General features: G+C 40.1%; 1 protein-coding gene across 1 annotated transcript; it reads right to left on the reverse strand.

The window, feature by feature from the left end:
• Positions 1 to 2,182: 2,182 nt before the first annotated feature.
• On the reverse strand, positions 2,183 to 15,252 carry havcr1 (hepatitis A virus cellular receptor 1). Its single transcript, XM_060936261.1, has 9 exons — positions 15,163 to 15,252; positions 14,060 to 14,401; positions 9,278 to 9,367; positions 6,807 to 6,856; positions 6,631 to 6,721; positions 6,507 to 6,543; positions 4,962 to 5,084; positions 2,802 to 2,914; positions 2,183 to 2,402 (listed from the first exon to the last, which is right to left on the reverse strand). The coding sequence occupies exons 1-8, from the start codon at positions 15,215 to 15,217 to the stop codon at positions 2,848 to 2,850; spliced, it is 855 nt and encodes a 284-aa protein (XP_060792244.1). The 5' UTR covers positions 15,218 to 15,252; the 3' UTR covers positions 2,183 to 2,402; positions 2,802 to 2,847.
• Between the last annotated feature and the right edge of the window lie 9,386 nt (positions 15,253 to 24,638).

Below are 24,638 nucleotides of genomic sequence, written 5' to 3' on the forward strand. Positions count from 1 at the left end.
TAGTTTTATATTAGTTTTATTGTACATATTTTCCTATGTCTATTTTAGTATTTGTGTGCACTGTATGGTGAAGCTTTAAATCTCATTGTACTTGTATAATGACAATAAAGGCTTTCTATTCTATTCTATTCTATTGTCAGTTGCACATTATATTTACCTGTAACCCATTTTTTGGAATTAATGAATTAATGACGGTTAGTAACTCTCAACTTTAATTTCACAGAAAAAAATATGCACAAGACAATTACAAATATTTAAGGTACTTCAAATATTACACACAACTATCACAACACACAAATGCAAGTTTGTATAATACTAGTAGTTGACATGTAGCAAAATGATTATATAAGATCTCGCAAATCAAGGCATGCCACTAATCTCATCTCATCTCATTATCTGTAGCCACTTTATCCTTCTACAGGGTCGCAGGCAAGCTGGAGCCTATCCCAGCTGACTACGGGCAAAAGGTGGGGTACACCCTGGACAAGTCGCCAGGTCATCACAGGGCTGACACATAGACACAGACAACCATTCACACTCACATTCACACCTACGGTCAATTTAGAGTCACCAGTTAACCTAACCTGCATGTCTTTGGACTGTGGGGGAAACCGGAGCACCCGGAGGAAACCCACGCGGACACGGGGAGAACATGCAAACTCCACACAGAAAGGCCCTCGCCGGCCCCGGGGCTCGAACCCAGACCTTCTTGCTGTGAGGCGACAGCGCTAACCACTACACCACCGTGCCGCGCATGCCACTAATTAATGTAAAAAAAAAAGTATCAATATTATATAACAGTTTAACAGCATTACAAAACTAATGCAACAAGAGTAAATAAAACACAGTTTAAACTGACAGTAGCTGTCAGGCTGAGTACACCACTTATTTCGGCCTAAATGGCTTTCTCACTTGGCCTGTTTTTTTGCATCCCTTTTGTTTTTGTTCAGAGTTGTACGACATGATGGGCATATGTACTTTTTTGGAATCCTTTTCAACTTTAAGCATGTCTGGTGGAACTTCTTCATAGAGCAGAAACTTGACTCGCATTCCAACATCGTGCCACACTCCTGCTCCTTGCAGTAGCACCAAAGCTCGCCTGTGCTTGTACACGCAGTTGGGATAGGAGCCAAAATACTTTTTGAAACAAGTTCAGGTAGAACTGCCTTCTTAAAGAATACAGTAGCCTTTTCCAGTTCCTGATTGAAAAAGTCAATGTCTGGAAAAATGCGTTGCACATGGTGTCTCCGTATCTGTCCAAACAACAAAGTCACAGTATGGCTTGTCCGTTACAAACAGTTGCATTTGCACCTGATAGTAAAAGGTGTGATCTCCTTTTAATCTAAATTCACCATTCTGTTGTTTTTCCAAACAAAACTTTCTATCTTGGCAGGCTTCTTCAATGCCAATATGGGCAGCACAATGGGGACATTTCACTTCAATGATTCCAGCTCCACAACATGAACAAGACACATAGCCATCTGGTGACGCACCGATAAATGGGTAGAGACAACTTATATCCTGAGTCCAGCATCATCAACCTTTAGGTTTTGGTGCCGCTGCTGTTGGATATGTTCATACTGTCGACGCGCTGTCTCTTCGTGTGCACATCCCCACCTGGAGGCTGCTGTAGAAAACGTGGTGCTCTCAGGGTAACAGATAGCTTGGACCAGACTCTTGCTGGGGTTTTCAGGACTCGAGTGGACCGCTGCCCTAAATTTTGATGCAGTAATGCGTCCTGCCCTATGAGAGTACCACAACTTGCTTTGCGCCTGTTTCCGGGTCTCCTCTTCGACCACATCACTCTGGTGGAGGGAAACCACTATAGAGTCGAAAGTGTCTTCATACAGAATCTGGAGATCATCTGGGCTTAACTTCCTGTGGTCGGGTTTATAGAGCTGGTCTAGTGTTGGAGGAAAGTCCAGAGTGATAACTTTGGGAACATACCTTTCAGCGTGGCCAGGAACCACAGACAGAATAGCTGATTTTAAAGGTCTGCCCTTGTAAGAACATTTTGACAGCTGTCTGTATAGATCCGTTTTTTCATCCTGTGTCAATGGTGGAATACTGAAGGTAGGACCGGAATTAGGCTTCCTTTTTTTTCTTGCTTGACGTGAATTAAAGTCAATGTTACGTGCTTCAGCATATTCCACCCTTCTCAAAGACTCCTTGCTTGGCTGTGACCACCCACATTTTAAAGATGTCACTGAAGGCTGGGATTCTAGTTTTTGCTTTTTTTGACTGTACTTCTCCTGCATGTAGAAAAGTAGTGATCCTACATGAGAGCACGCCTCACCCAGTCCAGCCATGCAGCAGCAGTGAGCACCGCGCACCACCCCATCGTCTGCCAAAACGACCCATGGTTTCAGAGGAGGATCATTGAGTCGCTGTGAATGGTTTACCTGAAGAAAAAGAACTCTCATAAGAAATCAGTGATAAAAAACAGTGACCTTTACACATTTGTCAGTCACCCTCTCATTTTCCCTTTCCACGCTTTGGCTGTGAAGTGTCAAGTGTATCATTACCAATATCTATGACATAGACGAGCACATCTTTAATTCTAAGAATTATGATTTATCAGTATTGCTAATTAAGGTAAAAGCTAAGGAAATTAAACTGGACAAATACATTTTTATGTCATTAAGCAGGTTTACCATATATACAGTAATAGTGATAGACTACGGATACTTGATCTAACTGATAATATAACATATTCAACCATAATCGGCTGGTCAGTGCTATGCTAGATACTACTGATATATCTAGTATCAGTTCTAGTGCTCAATACTTAAGTGACTTACCCGTCCAATGAGGATTGTTATTTTCTTCTTTACAAAATGCCACATCTTAGGGGGGGCTGACAAATCCTGAATTTCTGTAGAGATAACTGTCCAGAGATTTATAAGCACGCACACTGTAAAAAAAAAAATGGTTGACAGAACTGAAATTATCTAGGCAACGTGATGCATTTGTTTTTTTGAGTTCTCTTTACCTAAATAAGCCAAAGGTTGACACAACACAAATTTGCGAATTCTGCCAACCTCTTCACTTAAATAAGTCAAAGGTTGACACAACACAGATTTGTGAATTCTGCCAACCTTTTGTTTTTAATAATACAAACTCATTATACTAAGTTTGATCAACAAAGACTTTCAGTTTCATATGTAAAATCTAACTTCTACCAATTTTGTTTTTTGAGTTCTAACAATTTTCACCACACCCCATCATTCAACACAACACAAAGTGTAGTTAAAAAAAAACCTTTTATTCACCATTTTGAAAATTTCACATTACAATTGTGAATTCACAGACTCGTGCCCTATGAACAGGGCTTCTTGAGAACTAGTCTTATACTGTGTATGAATGTGTGAGTATTGGGTCTGAGAATGAATGCAAGATGTGCATTTCTAATTGTGTGCAAGAATACACACATTACACTTTGAATACACACATTGAAATTAACTTATGAACTTATGAACTGATCTTCTTAAGAACCGGTCTTTACTCACATTAGAATTGGGCCCAATGAACTGAGCTGCTCAAGAACTTAGTGTGTATGAGAGTATGGTCTGAGAATGAAGCTCGTTGGGCTTGTGGAGAAAGGAAGGAAACCCCGTAGTAGGCGTGTCAATGAACATAAAGTAAGAAAACTTAAAACTTCTTGTTAGAGAGTAGGACAGTCTTTAGAAATTTGAGGGAAACTAAGAAAAACTTGTTTTGCTTAATCAAGTATCTTTGTTAGTTATTTTCTAAGAAAAATGAGTTGTACAAATGTGAGTTTGTTTGTTAGATGTCAAAATTGTTTTTCTGAGTCAGTTTGCAATAAAATTGTGAGCTTGAACAACAACTGTCATTTATATTTTTTACAGTGCAGTGCTTCACCACTGAAAAGCGAGGGAAAGTTGATGAGGTAATTATACACGTCCGGGTATTCCACCTCTGGCAGTTCAACATCCACTGACACGGTCGTGAAAACTATGTCCGGTAAGCCATAAGGGTCACTAATCTGTAGGTCGTTTATTTTAGACATATATCTAGTTATCTGTTCATTAGAAAAATGAGCCGTGTAGTCCGTCGGTTGAAATTGATCCATTCTGTACACGAGTGCAGCAGTATTCAGCTGTGTTGTTGACCGACAAGATGGCGGCTGTTAAGTTTCCGGTCACGTGACTGCAAGATCTCTATAGCTTTCTTGTTGGCTCCATGCAGTGTCAAGTGTCTCACTGAAACAGTGCTTGTTTAAGCCTAAGCTAGTGGATAAATGATGGAAAGAGTGGTGTGGGCAAACTAAAGGAATGAGACTGGAGTATTGGATGTTAGTGTTTTGTTTTAATGCAAAAAATGATTTTCATAGTGGGTGTGTGATAGTTGAACAGATAAAGAAATGCATAAATGCTACACATGCTGATGTTCAAATTTAAATTTAGCATATGTTAATGCACAAAGTGTGAGTGTTAGAGGCCTGTGTTTAAGTGACTTTATTAGTAGGTTTGCAGTTAAAAAAAAGATAAAGAAATGCAGACATGCATACTGATATTGAGTAACATTTTCTATATTTTGAGAGTGTGAGTGTTGGCAGTATTTTGCAAGTGTTCATGCAAACACATTTAAGACAGCCAGGTTGAAGAGTTGTATGAATAAATGTCACGCATAATATATATTAAAAAAAAACATGAGTAGCTCTCCGTCATTTTTATTTTCTAAAAGTAGCTCTCTGTGGGAAAAAGGTTGGAGACCCCTGATTTACACTGTAACATTTACAACTTACCAACATTTACAAATTCACAACTGTAACATTTACAAATGAGCATTATATGAACTACAGTCCATATTTAAATATACTGTATGTAGGCTAAAGAAAATGTTTCAACTGGAATAATCATCAAATTTAATTTTTAGCCTAAAAACCATTCCAAAGCTGGTACATCGTACAGTATGTAAGCTCCAGGAGTTATCCTGACCATTGTTCATATTCGTTCTCAGTGTCTAATTGGTAGATGTTCTCCACAGCCATTGATCTGTTGTTCAAACCAAAACTGACGTCTATGTTGTTGTAGATAGCTGAGATGTTTGAGTTCTGGTCTCTAGTGGGAGAGAACCATATGTAAGAATTATTTTACATACTGACTCTCAGTTAGAAATGGCTTCACTTCGCTGAAGCAGTGAGGCACAAATGGGCAAGTAAATTAGCTCAGGCAACAGCTAAAAAAAACACCAAAAACCAAAAACCAATTCTATCTTAATACAAGGCCACCTCACAAAAAATAATGAAATGTGTTCTATGCATATTTAACAGTTATTCCACGAAATTGAATCGTACATGAGCTGATAGCCAATGAGGTGTGTACGATGAGATTGAGTGGAATAATTGTTTTATTATATCCACATTCACTGGATTTTGAGAAACAGAGCATTTTTATTTTTATTTTTTGCAAACTCGATAAATAAAAACTTTGTACAAAATGTCCGACAAAATCATTTCCGCTTAGAGTGTAAGCAAACCAGCGAAATGACAGTAGCAATTTGTGGGGAAAAAATGCTATAATAATATCCATCCATCCATCCATCATCGCTTATCCTGTCCTACGGGGTCGCAGGCAAGCTGGAGCCTATCCCAGCTGACTACAGGCGAGAGGCAGGGTACACCCTGGACAAGTCACCAGGTCATTGCAGGGCTGACACATAGACACAGACAACCATTCACACTCACATCTACGGTCAATTTAGAGTCACCAGTTAACCTAACCTGCATGCCTTTGGACTGTGGGGGAAACCGGAGCACCCGGAGGAAACCCACGCGGACACGGGGAGAACATGCAAACTCTGCACAGAAAGGCCCTCGCCGGCCGCTGGGTTTGAACCCAGGACCTTCTTGCTGCGAGGCAACAGTGCTAACCACTACACCACCGTGCCACCCCACTATGATAATAATTTTTGAAAAATAAAAAAAGATACATTCTTCCCATCAACTACTTTCATTCCATATTTTGTTGCTTTTTTCTTTTTATTTTTTGAGGTTTTGTTTTCGAGTGGAGTTTTTATTTCGTCCTCGGTTGGTTCAGCAACTCTTCAACGCTCTACCATTTTGTTTTTCACTACTAGGTGATAGCCTAGTAGTAGATTAGCCAATCAGAGCGCGCGATTGCTCATATCCAGTGAATGTGGATAGAATAATGCTGCTTATTCTCTGTGTTCTTTTTAATATGATAACTGATAAGTAATAAGCAGCATTTGATTTCTTGAGTTAAGTTGATAATCTGTACATTTATACAGAATTACAGTTTCATTGTTATTGTGGTGCTTGTAAAATTTTTACTGGGTGTCCTAAGGTCTGTCGTGGGAAGCTTCAGTTTCCATGATAGGAACGGGTTGTGTTTAAAAGAAAAATTCTTGCATTAATGCTTATACAGTACAATGGATTTCATTGTAATAGTTGACATGAATCATCAAATAACCTTTTTAACTTTCTATATGAATCAAACGAATGCAGATTTCCTTTCACTTACATTTCTAAAGAATCCCTGGTTCTTCTTTTTTTCTTCCCTGAAGAGAGAACAGTCATTCAGCATGGACTTTAGATCAATGTTGAAAGAACAACATTGGTGCTTATTGTGAGATTGATGTACTTACATATCAGATAAACAGCAGTTCCAAAAACCAGGAAAATCAGCAGGATTGATACAACAGTTACAGGAAGCATATCATCTGTTGTTTTTACCCCCTTAATCATAAAAACCTTAAGAATTAATAACAATGCCAATGATATACATAATACAGAATTTCTATTTGAAGCCATGCATACTTACAGTTTTATTAAACTCTGGAATTGAGGTGTTTGAGGTGCTAGTGGCTATCACTGGTGTTCAGCATTTTTGTAACCAAAAGAGAAAAGGATTAAAGGTGACATTAAAAATCAGTCAGATCCATTTTTCTGGATTTCATATTATTGCATTTTAATATTAATATAATATACACCGATCAGCCATAAAATTAAAAACACTGACAGGTGAATTGAATAACATTGATTATCTCATTACAATGGCACCTGTCAAGGGGTGGGATATATTAGGCAGCAAGAGAACAGTCGGTTTTTGAAGTTGATGTGTTGAAAGCAGGAAAAATGGGCAAGCGTAAGGATCTGAACGATTTTGACAAGGACCAATTTATGATGGCGAGATGACTGGGTCTGAGCATCTCCAAAATGGCACATCTTGTGGGGTGTTCCCAGTATACAGTAGTTACCAAAAGTGGTCCAAGGAGGTACAGCCGCAGTGAACTGGTGACAGGGTCATGGGGGGCCAAGGCTCATTGATTCGTATGGGGCACGAAGGCTAGCCCATATGGTCCAATCCCACAGAAGAGCTACTGTTGCACAGACTGCTGAAAAAGTTAATGTTGGCTAAAACAGAAAGGTGTCACCATTAACATTTTCAGCAGTTTGTGCTACAGTAGCTCTTTTGTGGGATTGGACCATATGGGCTAGCTTTCGTGCCCCATGCGAATCAATGAGCCTTTGACACCCATGACCCTGTCACCACTTCACCAGTTGTCCCCTTCCTTGGACCACTTTTGTTTGGTACTAACCACCATAAACATAGACGCCGCATTCTGCGTAGAATCATACGTCATCCTTGCCGCCATATTGGATGTGGCAAAGTGGAGATTCTTCAACCGTCTCTGGTATAGCGTCTAGACAGTAGCCGAGAATAAAGATGCCTCATTCATGTGCTGCGTTTAACTGTACCAACAGGTTTACCGTCCAAACGAGATCACATGGGATTACCTTTCACAGGTGAGACTGGAAAAATACTTTTCAATACTGTTCCTTCAGTCTTCAGTTTCCCAGCTCAGCTCCACCGGGTAGGTGTAGAGTTATAAGCAGTGAGAATTAGATAATACAGTGCCACACTATGATGAATGTTTTTGAACGTATGATGAATGTTTTTAACCTTTCTGAATGTGAAGGAATCAGTGATGTATTTTGTTTTGGTATGATGTTAGAACCTGGCTGAACTCAGTTTGGCGGTCATTCAGCTCACTTTATTCAACGAGAGTAGGTCTGTGTGGCGACTCAATAAATAAAACAGTAAAATTTTTTTTCATTCACTATTTCCAGTTTTTCCACTATTTCCATCATTTATCATATTCAGTCTTGTAAGTTGGTTATTGTGGCCTCAGGTTTTGGTAGCTTGCTACGGTATGCTGACTGATTAGGTTACCTGAGCTATCTATCGCATATCTGTTGCTAGTTTGCAGTGTACAGGGTTTTTCGCACACTATTTATAACCATCACATTAAAAGTTATATGTGTTGTTTTGATGCCTGTTTGTTTCCCAAATATATACGTGTGTGTCTTAATGGGTGAATAAAAGGCATCGAGTTAAATATTATTGTAGAAAGGGGCTTTATGAAGTTCAGTCCATTTACTTGCATTGGTTTACAGGGAAGATTTGCCACATCGGGCGGCACGGTGGTGTAGTGGTTAGCGCTGTCGCCTCACAGCAAGAAGGTCCTGGGTTCGAGCCCCGGGGCCGGCGAGGGCCTTTCTGTGTGGAGTTTGCATGTCCTCCCCGTGTCCGCGTGGGTTTCCTCCGGGTGCTCCGGTTTCCCCCACAGTCCAAAAACATGCAGGTTAGGTTAACTGGTGACTCTAAATTGACCGTAGGTGTGAATGTGAGTGTGAATGGTTGTCTGTGTCTATGTGTCAGCCCTGTGATGACCTGGCGACTTGTCCAGGGTGTACCCCGCCTTTCGCCCGTAGTCAGCTGGGATAGGCTCCAGCTTGCCTGCGACCCTGTAGAAGGATAAAGCGGCTAGAGATAATGAGATGAGATGAGATTTGCCACATCAAATATGGCGGACACTCTGACATATCCCAGCAACGGGGCCACCAGCTCAATGCGGCGTCTATGTTTATATGTCTATGCTAACCACTGCATACCGGGAACACCCCATAAGATGTGCCATTTTGGAGATGCTCATACCTAGTCATCTAGCCATCACAATTTGGGCCTTGTCAAAGTCTCTCAGATCCTTACACTTGCCCATTTTTCCTGCTTCCAACACATCAACTTCAAGAACTGACTGTTCTCTTGCTGCCTAATATATACCGCCCCTTGACAGGTGCCATTGTAATGTTATTCACTTCACCTGTCAGTGGTTTTAATTTTATGCCTGTTGGTGCATATTAATTAGTTAATATACAGTAAATAATTAAAAGCAGCTGTAAAATAGAAGTGTCACACTGAAAGGCATGACATTATGCATTTTGCTATACCATGCGTCGTCTCAGTGTGCCATGGACCAGTTGTTACCAGCTCAGGGGTACTTGGTAATAAAGAGTTCACTTCAGTTGAAGGTCCTGTTTCTGAAAAAAAAAAAAAGAAACAGAATTTATTATCTTTCTTGGTACTATATTAAATGTCTCTAATACCCTGTGTAGTAACTATACATGCTACATGGGCTCCCTGATTGGTGTAACAGAAAAGTGATATCATCAGGACATCACAAGTTTGAGTCCTGATGATGTCACAGGCATCCAATGGCCAGGAGCCAAGTGAGCGAAATGATCTGTGCTCTCTGGGTGGCAGGGATGGCATACTCTGTTTCCCCTGTCAATCAAATAGGCAATTGTGAGTATCTGGGAGCTCATGTATGCAGAAGAGGGCAGATAACACTTTCCTTCAAATGTCTTACATTGGCCTGTGATGCAGCATGAGCAGCAGTTTGAAACGATGCATGTCTTAGAGGAAGCTTGTGCTAGGCTTCAGGTACCACACTTGGAATTTGTTGTAGGGTAGAACTAGCTGGTGGGTGGAAATTGGCAGGATTTTTTTTTTTTTTAATTTAAGGAATAAAACAGATCAGTGTATGGTGTTATAGGACAATAATAATCCATTACTGTTTCCCCTATAACAGCACATCCTGAAGTGTTTAATTCTTCTTCTATGTCAGTAATAGTGCCGAAAACCTGAGTTCGGAGCAGCCGAAGCGGCTAGAGATAATGAAATGAGATGAGATTTTTAAATTAGGAATCTGATTTAGTACTTGAATGAGTAGATTTTATGCTGTGTTTCTTAGACAAGCACTTAAAATTTTTATTGTGGGCATAACTGATATTCTAATTTGAATATAATACATTATATTATATAGAAATGAGTGTTTTACTGGGAAATACACCACTCGTATTTTTCATACGAGCTACATGGACATGGAGAACCAAAACCGTGACAAATCTCTACATGTCACTCGTGAGGAAATTGATGAATTGTTTCAATAAATTTGGAGACTTTTTGTTTGTGAATGTGTCTAAAAAGAAAAATCACACATTGGCTTGAAGATATGAAGTTTATCTTGTATTTTTCAGACGAAATACATCGCGGATCTGAGTCCTTTACGAAAATCTACCATGGTTTATTATGGTTTTACCATGGTTTTTATGTAGTAACCATGATTCTACCATGGTATCTCATGGTTATTCTAAGTACTATGAACCAACCATAGTATTACTATGGTTTATCCATGGTAGTAACCATGGTTCTACTATGGTATTTCATGGTGATTCTAAGTACTATGAACCAACCATAGCATTACTGTGGTTTATCCATAGTACTGCAGTAGCTGTGGTAGCATCATAGTTGTATGTGTAATAGGTCATAGTAACTACGAAATTAGTTTAAAAAGGGATAGTATGGTTTTTAAAAGGATGCACTAACTGTAGTATTACCATGCTTTCGTCCAACAGTCAATGCTGTAGAGAAGGATCTCGATTAACAGCCCAGATACATTAACATTTACTTAGAACCTAAAAATTTAAGTGAACATTGAGGTAAAATGCACCATGGTTTTCATGGTTACCCAAAAAACCATGAATAACTATAAACCATGGTTAGTTTTCATAGTAAAACCATGGTTAATTGACATTTACATAATATTGGTTGGCTTTTTTTTTGGTGGTCTATCAGATATATTCCATTCAGCTAGCATGATATTGAACGAGTCGGAGACGAGTGAGTGACCCTGGGGATTCCTTCCAATAACGCTAAATAAATGTCTAAAACTGAAAAGAAATGATCATTTATAATTAATATCTACCTGCGATTTGTCCCGCAGCTGACATTATTGTCAGAGCTGCTGTTATAGAAAATTAATCACCACCTTCTGACCAATCAGAATTGGGAATTTAGCAGCACTACACATTTTATGGAAATAAACATAGGCATTGAAAACACTTTTGGCTATACAAGTATATGAGCATTTTGACTTTAAAATATAACTTCTGTATACTTACTGATAAATGGACAGTGTTTGTGCTGTACAATGCGAGCCCACCCCCCACCCCCACCCCAACTAATTAAGTAAATCTGGGTAGAAGTTATATGCACCCTAGGTCCCCCTACCTACATGCCAGAAAGAATCAAAATCGGTGAAGATTTGAGGGAGAAGACGTGATTTGTGTGGAAACTGCTCGTGAGGGCTTAATTACTCCATATCTTCATTATTAATTGCAATTATGCAAATTTGGGTAGAAGCTATATGCACCCCAGGCAGACCTACTCTCCTGCCAAAAAGAATAAAAATCGGTGAAGAATTGAGAGAGAAGAAGCGATTTTTGTGAAATGTAGACGATGCCAGATGGACGATGGACAACACATGATGGCATAAGCTCATCGCCTGTTGGCCGGATGAGATAATAATAATAGGAAGAAGACTTTATATCTCCAAAATCTATAGATCATTTGAAATGAACTATACTGTTAAAGTGGAGCTAGAGATCCCATGTGCCTATGACGTCTGTGTTTTTGGTATTCACAATAAAAGTAGAACAAAAAAGGGCTCAGTTCCTTTTCTAGACAGTTTTCCACTGACGTGCTGTCAGATCACCTGTTCACAGCACACACCACAACTTTTTTTTTATTTATTATAACTCAGAGTCCAGCTGTGTATACTACATACAGGATATTACATTAGTAATATCTTGTATTACTAGTATACACAGTATACTAGTAATACAGGATTACATTAGCTGCATCTCTGTGTGGTCTGGAGGCTGCAGTGCCTCTGACTGGAAGAATGTGAGGAGAGTGGTGAGGACAGCGGAGAAAATCATTGGGACTTCTCTTCCCTCCATTCAGGACATTGCACCAAGGCACTGCATGTCTCGAGCCAGTAACGTCAGTGACCCCTCACACCCTCCGTATAGATTGTTCTCCCCTCTGGAAAGAGGTTCCACAGCATTCGGTGCAGGACCACCAGGTTCTGTAACAGCTTTTTCCCCCAGGTCACCAGACTGCTGAACTCCAAATCCAAACTCTAAACTTCTATTTATAACTTGAACATTCCCAATTCCACAGATCACTTTATACTATTGCACTTTATAATAATTTTGCTGCTGCATAATTTAATTTAATTTAATACACTTCATATTTATTTCTGTGCTGAGCCAAATTGCAACGAAATTTCGTTTGGTGTACACTTGTTGCATACTGAATGACAATAAAGGTTGTCTAAGTCTTATTATTATTATCTCATCTCATAATCTCTAGCCGCTTTATCCTGTTCTACAGGGTCGCAGGCAAGCTGGAGCCTATCCCAGCTGACTACGGGCGAAAGACAGGGTACACCCTGGACAAGTCGCCAGGTCATCACAGGGCTGACACATAGACACAGACAACCATTCACACCTACGGTCAATTAGAGCCACCGATTAGCCTAACCTGCATACCTTTGGACTGTGGGGGAAACCGGAGCACCCGGAGGAAACCCATGCGGACACGGGGAGAACATGCAAACTCCACACAGAAAGGCCCTCGCCGGCCACGGGGCTCGAACCCAGACCTTCTTGCTGTGAGGCTACAGCGCTAACCACTACACCACCGTGCCGCCCCTATTATTATGCTGCTTTTGTTATTGCTGATTTAACCTTAACGGCACAACTGCTTCTGGCACGATGTCTCTTTTAGCCTATGAGCCGATTTGTCCTGTTGCTACCTAACGCCACTTGATTGAGTGACCACATGACCACACTGGCAGAGTATTTTCGAGGTTTTCTTTCCCTTCCCTTTTCTGTGAGGTGACAGAAAAATAAAGAGACATAAGAACAGCAAGCTTTAAATTCTTTAGCCATAAAGCAAATGTGAAGTGGGCAGGTATCACTTTGTTTTCTCATACATCAAAATGAACCACGACCACAAAATGAAGCACTGTCTTTCGAGGTGATCTATGTACTGTTGACTTGTGGGCCTCTTAGAGCATTCCAACTTGGAATAAAATGGATTAAGGGTGTTTTCACATATGGCCCTCTTAAAACTGGAACTCAAAAGGTTACATGAAAGACGTACATGGAAACATGAGCTGGGAGTATTTTCCATCCACATTCTGTCAACAAATGAAAAAATGAAACCACAAAGAGGATTTGAAACGAACCTTTCTGCCATGCTGCCTAATGAGATGAGCCAAGTTTGGTTTGCTTTCTTGGGGTCTAACATATGGTCCAGATTGATAAGGGGAAAAAGCACTGAATCCACTTAAATTGGTTGAGACGAACTGAGTGCAAAAATACCCTAAGACGTATACAATAACATCACCCAGTATTATCACCAGTAGTGTTATTTTCATCATTCTGGCATTACAGCTTTTCTGAGAAATTCAATCTTAGACTCCTTTTATTTGAGCACAGGCTCAAGGCTACTTCGCAAAAACAATGTTATTTTTGAGCTCTACATTTTTAAAAATGGCCAAATTGAGTAGAGTTTCTACAAAAGATTAAATCTGGAGCAAGGTGAGCATGATGATGTCATGGAGTCATTATTCATTCCAATGAAGTAGCATATAATCGTTTCGTAATTGTTATTGTTAGTTTGCTTGAGGAAGTAGCGTTCCGGGTACTCCAATAGCACATGATGTTAATGTTGCTGAACAAATATAATACTGTTACGAAAGTCACTAATTCAAGGTTACACTTCCCTTACAAATATAATTCGCAATGTCATTTCCAAATGAAACATATGCTGTATTGTGAACTTTCAGTATTAGAATTGTGGCTGTTGTAGATACGTACCTTTCACAATAACTAAGTTGACTTCGATTTTTTTATCATTGAACCATCCAGGTACAACCACACGGCAGCCATATGTTCCAGAGTCTTTCTGTGTAATGCCGTAGACTGTCAAAGATGCATCTCCTTCCTGTAATTTTCCATTGAGCTGATATCTGTGTGACGTTCGCCTCACCACTTTATCTCCATCAGTAGCAATGATCTCATTACCACACCCTGACATTGGAATTGCACCCCTCATCCAACATATCTCACATTTGCCATGATAACTCAGGTTATACTTGCAGGGCAGAGTGACGTTCTGACCACTGACGCCAGGAACAGTAATGCGCTGACACAGACAGGCTAAAGAGAGGTGCAAAGGGAGACATTAAGTTAGATATTGTATCGCAGTGATGCTCAAACTAAATAGAAGTCCATGATTTTTATTACATGTTGTTTCAGTACTGGAAATCATAACCCACCTTCATAATAAAATTGTATTTATTATTAAATTCTGATCTTCGTTTGCTTGTTTGACAGGTCGTTTGAGTTAAATTGGTTTAATTAAAGGGTTAACCCTTAATAACTTTAAAAAAAAAAAAAAAGGTCCACCTACAAATAATGCCAAATTGGACATGTGTGCAGAAAGTTCAGGAACAAAAAGCTCCAGTAACCATGGCATAATGGTTAGAGAAGCAGCTTTGGGACCAAAAGGTTGCTGGTTTGATTCCCTGGACCAGCAGGAATAGCTGAAGTACCCTTAAGCAAGGCACCTGCTCCCCAGGCAATTTGATCTAGGTATGTTCCTCTGGATAAGAGCATCTGTTAAATGCCATTAATGTAATGTAACAATAACCAGCACATATTTTTATAGTTAAAGGGGCCACTGGCTGGGAAAAAGATCGAGAACCCCTGTTTTAAGCAATTACTGAGCTGCAATACATCAGACAAATTTAGATTAAACAGCTGTTACACCATACACAGAAATGAACATTCTTGATCTTAAATATAGTATGAATAAGAATCAGAATAGTTAAGTCAGTTATTACATTTAACTTAATAACACATCCCTACTTTTGAACACTATTGCTATGCTTCATTCACTTTTTGGTAATTGTGCTTACCCGTGAGACAGAGAAGTAGCCCGACTGAGGACAGCCAAGAATATACCCAACTCATGATGACAGTTTCGCTCTGACAGACACACTCTTTGACTTCTCTCCTCTTTCTTTTGAGGGTTTCACATTTAAACAAACCTGCATGTGACTTCCTGCCTGATGTAATAGGAAATCATATGTCCTATGGTGTGGCATTTCTGATTAGATAAACAAGCTGCACTGTGGATACAAATGAATTATGACTGCATAAACTTAGTGTTCCTGCAACTCACGTTATCATTGTATTGTTTTTAAAAACTTTTCTGAGGAGTGGTTAGCACTGTCGCCTCACAGCAAGAAGGTCCGGGTTCGGACCTTCTTGGGTTGGGTTAACTGGTGACTCTAAATTGACCGTAGGTGTGAATGTGAGCATAGTTTGAATTACGGGGGGTACTGGGGGGTACTATACCCCCCAATGAAAACCCAGTACCCCCCAAAGAGACAAAAATATAAGTTTTTTGGGGGGGTCCGATATTTTTTCTGATATTGTGAAAAGGAATATATAATTCAAACCAACTCCCATTCGGCATTCTTATTGTAGGAACATTTTAATGTAAATTGATTTCAGACAGGGCGGCACGGTGGTGTAGTGGTTAGCGCTGTCGCCTCACAGCAAGAAGGTCCGGGTTTGAGCCCCGTGGCCGGCAAGGGCCTTTCTGTGTGGAGTTTGCATGTTCTCCCCGTGTCCGCGTGGGTTTCCTCCGGGTGCTCCGGTTTCCCCCACAGTCCAAAGACATGCAGGTTAGGTTAACTGGTGACTCTAAATTGACCGTAGATGTGAATGTGAGTGTGAATGGTTGTCTGTGTCTATGTGTCAGCCCTGTGATGACCTGGCGACTTGTCCAGGGTGTACCCCGCCTTTCGCCCGTAGTCAGCTGGGATAGGCTCCAGCTTGCCTGCGACCCTGTAGAACAGGATAAAGCGGCTAGAAATAATGAGATGAGATGATTTCAGACAGACACCCCTATTGTGGACCGTACCATTTTTAGTCACCGCAGCGCTAGAACGCGTTAGAGCAGGGGGTTTCAAAGTGTGGGAGAGTCAGCCCCCCCGCAGAGAGCAAATAAACAACAGCGCCCCCCCCCTTACAATTTTTGTTGTTGCTATACTTAATGTTCCATTCGTATTTAAAAAAATGGGTGTTGTACACATTTAAATTTTTTTCTTTTACACATTTTAAACATCTGTGCTTTTTGAAAGCATCTTTTTTTACACATTTAAAACATATGAGCTTTATTAAAACATCTTTTTTTTTTACACATTTTAAACATCTGTGCTTTTTGAAAACCTCTTTTTTTTCATATTTTAAACATCTGTGCTTTTTTTAAACATCTTGTTTTACACATTTTAAACATCTCATAGCATCATTAGCTAGCACCTCTTGGCAGACAACACACTGTGGCAGTGGAGCATCTTCAGATCCAGTCCATGAAAATCCAAACTTTAAATAATCGTGGTCATACTTCCTTCTTTTTTTGCTTGGCCCAGACTCTGTCTCCTCACTCACTGTAGCTTTAGGTACTAAAAATTGATCCATTTTGTCTCTGGTAAAGGCTAGCTGAAGTTCGCTAAATGTCCGCAATAGTAACTTATTCTGGTTTATTTTTCCTCACGTTGCGCCCCCCCCCGAAGAACTCTGGCGCCCCCCTAGGGGAGACGCGCCCCACACTTTGAAAAGCCCTGCGCTAGAAGCCAATGCCGGGGTGGCCCTATATTTAGCCGGGACCATCCCCGGCCCAAACCATCAATGGTGGCCTGCTTGGAGCATGGGGAAAATAATTTTCACTAATTTTGGTCACTGATCTTATTCTTGTATTAATCATCAATTCAACTGCACTCTGCATTTTCACATGGCAGCCCAGACGCCGACAGCATCGCAGCAGATTAAATAGGCGCTACCAAATAAGGAAATTCTCCCCTCCCCTCTATTGCAGTTGGTTTGGTCCAAGACTCCTCCTCTGTATTGCGGGGAACTTAAACAACATTGGTGCGAAACAGCGCGCTTCAGTGATGGAGGGCAGAAAGAGGCCAGGTGGAACCGAAAGGGCGAAGCTTAAAAAAAGGAAGGAGGTGGCAGCAAAATGTGCCAAATTGACAGATATGTTCTCAAGACCAGCTGGTAGGTTACGAAAGATATGGAGTATGATAACCCTGTTTGTCGATTTTTATCAGTCTATGCTAGGCCTATAATGTGTCGATAGTTTGCGATGTCAATTCAGCTTTTTGATGTCATGTGAAACCTCGCAATTTACACGGTATAGATGTGGTGTATGTCTTAATTCTAAGAAGAACCGGGCATTGCTTTACATCCCAGTTATTAACAATTTTAGATGAACAGGTCCCAAATGTGCTGTTGCGCGTTATTTCCTCATCCAGCCTATTTCATCTCGCTGTCACACCGTGCATTTCCACAGGCGTGCGCACATTGTGGTTATGAACACATAGGCCTAGAAGTCATATTTGATGTTAAATAATTGTTGATAAATATATAACTTAGAAGAGGTGTATGCGTATGCCAATATTCTAAGCAGAATCGAACACTTGCTTTAGCCTACATTTCATTTAACCATTTTAGAGTTGCCTAATGCGCCCTCACACTTTATCTGCCAGTTGCTAAGTACCCAGCATTGTTGATTTGCCATTATTTTCGAGGCGTATGCGGCATGTAATGCACAAGCATTGGTTCAAATGCACGCGAGATGGGTGCTTTCGTTATTTTAAGACTATGTGACTAAAAATGTGTTGTGTAATTCGTCTTAAATAACGTGAAACAATCAGCCATACTCGCTGCTTTGCTATTTGGAGTGGCAGTCAGCTGGATTTCGGCCCCGACGTAAAAGTTCATTCCCACACCCGGGCCGAAGATGCCGATTTCTGAAGATGCATGTCCTTTGGATGTGTTTTCAAATATTTTCACTAAGGAACTTTGGGACATGTCCATTGATAATGACATTGTCATCAACAAACTTGCAGAGAGAAGTGCTTTGCTGAAGAGGCTTTTGATGTTTTAACATCCTAAATATGTGTAGTGAAGCTACAGTAGAACACCAGCAGTTTGATTGGTTAAATAACTGTACGAACAACTTTTATTCTTAATTTTTATCTTTCGTTTTATGTTAATTTGAATTATAACCTATATTGTTAAAGTGAAGTGAAGTTTACCTGAATTTAAACCAAATAAAAAGCATTGTGAAAGAACAGTTATTTGTTTTATCTTTTTTAATGTACTCAAATTCCTCCTCCATTTCAAAGTGGCCTGAATGTGAATTAAACTCCCGGACTGAAAACAGGGCCCATTCCGGCCCTGCTAGAAGCAATAGCTTCTAGTCCACACCGTATTCAGCTGATTCATCAGATACAGTCCATGGGTTTGCAGCAATTTATACAGTCTGTGGTTTGCAGCAGAAGACGTGCATTGGTAATGTTAGTTGCTAACCAACTTTTAGCCTGTTGAAAATGTGTTATTTTACAACTTTCATTTATTAAAGTGATTCGTTCTTTCAGCTCATGTCACATCTTTATACATTGAATTACTTACCCACTGAGGCCAGAAGGCTACAGTGTACGGACGTTAACGTTAGTTACCAACGTTAGTTAGCAAGATAAGCTAAGTCTCTATTTAAATCAAGCTTATTACAGTGTGGTATAGAAACAATTCTCATTTCAAAGGAGAGGAACTCCATACGGGGCGGCACGGTGGTGTAGTGGTTAGCGCTGTTGCCTCACAGCAAGAAGGTCCTGGGTTCGAGCCCCGTGGCCGGCGAGGGCCTTTCTGTGCGGAGTTTGCATGTTCTCTCCGTGTCCGCGTGGGTTTCCTCCGGGTGCTCCGGTTTCCCCCACAGTCCAAAGACATGCAGGTTAGGTTAACTGGTGACTCTAAATTGACCGTAGGTGTGAATGTGAGTGTGAATGGTTGTCTGTGTCTATGTGTCAGCCCTGTGATGACCTGGCGACTTGTCCAGGGTGTACCCCGCCTTTCGCCCGTAGTCAGCTGGGATAGGCTCCAGCTTGCCTGCGACCTTGTAGAAGGATAAAGCGGCTAGAGATAATGAGATGAGATGAGAAGAACTCCATATGTTTCCATTCTCATTTTATCATGAATAAATTGTGCCCTTCTGAAATTCATTTGGCACATAGGCCCAACATGTCTGTGTGATTAGGCACAAGAAGTTCTGATGTAGGCCTAGCTAAGCCTATGTAAAATTACAATCAGAACCTGTGGGGACTGGGGGCAACATAAAAAGAGCCAGGTAGTAGGCTAGCCTAGGCAAAATAGCCTAGTACATGGATGTTTTCTATTGTTTTTACTTACATTCCTTTTGTATTATTTTTAAGATAGTCATAGTTTCATCTGAGTACCCTGTTTGAGTTTATTCACAGAGACAGTAGGCCAAACATGAGGAAAAGAAAAGGGCCAGACATCAGGCATTTTTTGGGTGCTAAAAGAGTAAGTAGTAAATATTAGCACTAAGATCTACAGACAATTACAGTACAAGTGTAGGTGCAGTTAGGTTTTATACACTGTTCATGTGAATAAAGAAAATGGGTTCCCAGCAGACAGGAGAGGCACAGCAGGACGAAAGAGAGCAAGACATTCAGCAGGACTGTTCTGCATGTGTGTATATACTGTATGTGACTCATTTGTAGTGTTGATACCCAGTTTGTTCTGACAAAGAAGGTTATCAGGTTGTACTGCTGTTTTTCTTCTGTGGTAGTACTGTATGGTTTGTCATGCTTCTTAATGACATTAAAAATTATTGTTCAGAGTTATTGTGTTGAGTTACTGACACCGACTTCCATAGACGGGACAGGACCGGGGGGGGCGATTGATATGATAGTGGACCATGATGGTACCCCCCAATTATGGTGGGGTAATTCGCACTCTGAATGTGAGTGTGAATGGTTGTCTGTGTCTGTGTCAGCCCTGTGATGACCTGGCGACTTGTCCAGGGTGTACCCCGCCTTTTGCCCGTAGTCAGCTGGGATAGGCTCCAGCTTGCCTGCGACCCTGTAGAACAGGATAAAGCGGCTAGAGATAATGAGATGAGAAGAGAAGATTAATGTGTGATGCAACACTAGGTGCCAGTATTGGACTAATTTTGAAAATTTAATGGACAACATGTTTTTAATTAATCTCAATCGTCTTCGGTAAGCATTTTATCCTGGGCACAATCACAATTAAGCCGAAGCCTGTCCAGAGAACACAGGGTGTGAGATGACAGTACACCCTAGATGGGATGTCTGTCCATTGCAGTAGAAGAAGAAGCCTTTATTTTGTCACATGTACACTCAAGCACAGCAAAATTCCTCTTCTGTATTTAACCAGTGAAAACACACACACACACACACACACACACAAGTGAGCAATGAGTACACACACATACCCAGACCAGTGGGAGGCTATGCTACAGCACCCAGGGAGCAGTCAGGGGTTAGGTGCCTTGCTCAAGGGCACTTCAGCCATGATACAGAGGGAAGGGAAAGTACTTTTCATTCACTCACGACCTTCACATTTTTCCTGCCTGTCCAGGGAATCAAACCAGCAACGCTTTTAGGCCCAAGGCTGCTTCTCTAACCTTCGGGCCATGGCTGTCCCCAAAATGTAATACCATGACACGGGGTTGCTACAGCCACAACTGAGTATGAACCACGATACGATCCCAGGCTTCAGGGCAATATTCACACAAAGGACCAATATAGAGTAGCCAATCCACCTACCAGAATGTTTTAACTCTCAAGCGACCGAGTGGGGTCATTTATGACCCCGGGCATATAATTTTGTGTGCAGTTTTTATACATTTGATCTGAAAAATATTTCCTACCATGAATTTGTCAGTTACCTTGTCCTACAACTGTTCATAGGTTTTTACCAGGATCAGCCGAATGGTGTGGCAAGAGTAATGAAAAATTGTTTGGGGTCAGAAGCATAGGATTTCTTGCAGCAATTCCTTATCAAATTTTACTTTTACTGACTACTTATCTGTATGTTGTACTTTTGTTGCAGTGAACCATGGCAAGTAGACCAAGAATAACTCGATTTACAGTTGCAGAAGCATTGAGACAGATACTTGAGGCCCAAAGTGATGATGAAAATGGCTCAATTGATGGAGATGATTAATTTTAGTATTAGCATATCCGCTATAGCAAGTTAGCTAGTATTAGCATATTAGTTAGTCACCAGTTTTGATGTTACAAAGATCCCATCAACACTGCAATAGATGTTTTTGCTCATACTTTTCTTTTCATGATACATTTTCAGTCAGTGTTGTTGAATTAAGTAGATGTTCCATTAAGACGGTCTAGATTACGTTATATTCTTCTTATGCTGTGTCTATTCACCTTCTTTCTGCATTAAAACTTGTTGTAAACCATACCTATCGACATTTATATATTTTTATAGTGTCTGTCTTGAACACAGCAAGTGGTATATGTATGTAAAACCAAGAGAAAATAACTAGGTATACGGATTCATGTACTGAATATAGCAGGGTCATAAATGACCCCACCCGGTCATAGTAGTCACTAAAATAGCTTGGTTGCTTGAAGGTTAAGTATACTTGCCAAATCTACCGATTCACGCGGTTGCCTATCATTTTTGACAGGTGAATACCGCCTGCCACTTTTAGTTCTAAAAACTACCACATTACAAAATAATCGGTGAACACTGTTATATTTTCTCTTCTGACCTCACTTCAGCTGTCTTCAGTACAGGGGATACAAGTGTACAGCGTCAAATAGTCATATTAAGTGAAGCCGAGAACCAATGGAATGGTGCGATAGTGATGTTGAATTAAATTGTATCACTTTATCATACCATTCTGTTGGTTCTTGTTATGGTTCTAGTCAACTGGCAATGAGCTCACATATTACAGCAAATCATACCAGTATGTGTAAAAACCAAACACGCTCTGGTGATCATGAACGATGAAAACTCCAATGGAAAAAAAGATTTGCTATGATAAGAAGTTCAAGGTTACTTGGTCATTGGATCATCCATGCATCAAAGCATCGGGGCAAGGTGAGAAGCATGCATTTTGTGAAGTATGTCAGTCTGATTTCTTGATAAATTTTCTTCAAATATGGTACTCAGAATGCAGGAGAGTGCACCATTTGACACCATTTTTTTTCAATATTTTCCAGGGGAGCATGTCCCTGGACATCCCCAGAATAGCGCAACTGCACCACCGCTTTTAATTCTCTAGGGGTTGGCAAGTATGTTTAGGAGTGGGAGGAAACCGGAGAACCTTGAAGAAATCCAAACAGACATTACATTACATTAATGGCATTTAGCAGACGCTCTTATCCACAGCAACGGACAACATACCCGGAGCAGCTGGAGGTTAGGTGCCTTGCTCAAGGGCACTTCAGCCATTCCAGGGACTCGAACCAGTGACCTTTTTGGTTCCAAAGCTGCTTCTCTATCCACACAGACAGTAATTTGACCTTCATTCCTTCATTTGTTCTTTCATATATGCATGTATTTATTGCTTGAGCTGGAAATTAGTTATAATTCATAGATATAGAAGAGCTACATGGTCAATTTAAATGTGATGCTCCTTAGAAAGAAATCTACACTCTTTAAATCATGAAACCTTAAGGCTTCTTTGGCTTGTTCTTCTGGGGTAAACCTTAAAGATTTTATGTTGATCGTCTGCATTTCAAATTCAGAGCAGGTTCTTTGGATAGGTTCTTTGCTTTCTAAACAGGTTCTACTTGGAGTCGTCTCTGAAAAGCAAACCCTCTGTTCTACTGCTCACAGAACAATTAATTAAGGGTTCTTTGATTTGTTCCTCTGCAGGACCCTTTAAAGATTCCACAAAGAACATCTATGTAGAACAGAAGTTTCCCATACATAGAGAATGCCAAGTAGAATGGATGTACTGTGAATATATAAAGAGGTTGGAAGCTTTTTGTTGGCATTTTAATGGTAGTGTTTTCTTTTATCTGATGCATTTTATCTTTTATTCTCTTTCACATGTATGTCACTGGAGTGTATATGAAATTCGAAACAGATTTGAGATCCCTGTGGTAGTACTTTAATTGTATTTTCATTTTTTTTCTAGCCCATACATTGGAAGCAGGTGGGAATCGAAATGCATGAACCTTGAGGGTACAATTTTAAGAGCACGCTGGCTAGAATTGAAAGACCATTAAGGCGCTGATAAGATAAAGCTGTTTGCTGAAACCTAGTGCAAGACCGTAGCACACAATCCATCCAACAGAAACGTGTTGTTCTGCCCTCATCACCACTACCACCAAAAAAAAAGTGCATATTTCAGTCAGAGGAAGGTCTATACGAGTCATAGCAAAAACAAAACTGAAATCACTGTTTAAACAGAAACAGATTAAGTTTAAAGTTTGGATTGAGATTAAATGTTATTTGAAGTGGTCACATATTTAAAGTTTCTCACATTAGAGTGAAAGAAGAAAAAGGCAGTTCTAGAAAATTAGACGTTAGGCACTTGGGAGGAAAAAAAGTGAAAATTAAAGATTCCGTGTTTGTCATAATGGTGAAAGACATCATATCTCATGAGCACCCGCATGTGCTACAGGCATGTGGGGAGGGGACATGCTGCTGCTGCTGCTGTGGTCGCGTCTGGGAGTATTTTCCATTTCACTGCTGTCTTCATGTTTTCTGGAGCGTCGCAATTCTAAGGGCAGAAAGACTTTAGTGCATCGCAAGCATACTGCCTCATGAGTCATCTTTTTCACTTCCACTCTTCCAGAAAGATGGTGTCTGAGAGCTAAAATAAACCACAATGCAGCAGAAGCAAATGTGGAAATTTCCATACAGTTTAACCTCAGGAACCTGACAAAAATAAATCTCTTGATTTTTGAGACGATGCATTGAGTCATAATCAGTTTTAGATTTTAATTGGATTTAGGTTTAAAGTATTAGAGTTGATAAGAAAATGCTGCAATTCTGAATAACAAAATCAACTTTTAAAAACTAATCTTGTAGACCCTGAGTTAAAAAAAAAAAAGTTACACAGTATTGTTCAACTTATTGCTTCTTAAAGAAAGTTGGTAATCATCATGAGCCAAGGGGACAGAAAATGCATTAGAATATATATATATATATATATATATATATATATATATATATATATATATATATATATATATATATATATTAGGGGTGGCACGGTTCACAAAAGTCGCGGTTCGGTACGTATTGCGGTTTGAGGTCTGCGGTTCGGTACGTATTGCGGTTTTTTTTTTTTTTTTTAAATCTTAAGTACTCTGTATTTGGGCATATAGCCTACTATTTACCTTAAGTAAACATAGTTTAGGATACAGCATTTAAGAGAGGTTAAAATTATAGTTACAATGAAATAATCATGCACAAACTGAGTTTGAATTGACATAAGCACATTTTATGAACAATCTCTGATGAAAAGCCAGGTAGTATTTTGAAACAGCAAGAGGGAAGACATGGATGA

The sequence above is a fragment of the Neoarius graeffei genome, chromosome 12, assembly GCF_027579695.1.
Source record: "Neoarius graeffei isolate fNeoGra1 chromosome 12, fNeoGra1.pri, whole genome shotgun sequence".
NCBI lineage: Eukaryota > Metazoa > Chordata > Actinopteri > Siluriformes > Ariidae > Neoarius > Neoarius graeffei.

What these genes read in the sequence shown, in the direction of transcription:
- havcr1 (XM_060936261.1), bottom strand. Translation starts at nt 15,217, where the DNA reads ATGAGTTGGGTATATTCTTGGCTGTCCTCAGTCGGGCTACTTCTCTGT. An exon ending in TTCCAGAGTTTAATAAAACT is followed by an intron (nt 6,722 to 6,806) that starts GTAAGTATGCAT and finishes TTTATGATTAAG; the next exon opens with GGGGTAAAAACAACAGATGA. An exon ending in ACCAGGGATTCTTTAGAAAT is followed by an intron (nt 5,085 to 6,506) that starts GTAAGTGAAAGG and finishes CTCTCCCACTAG; the next exon opens with AGACCAGAACTCAAACATCT.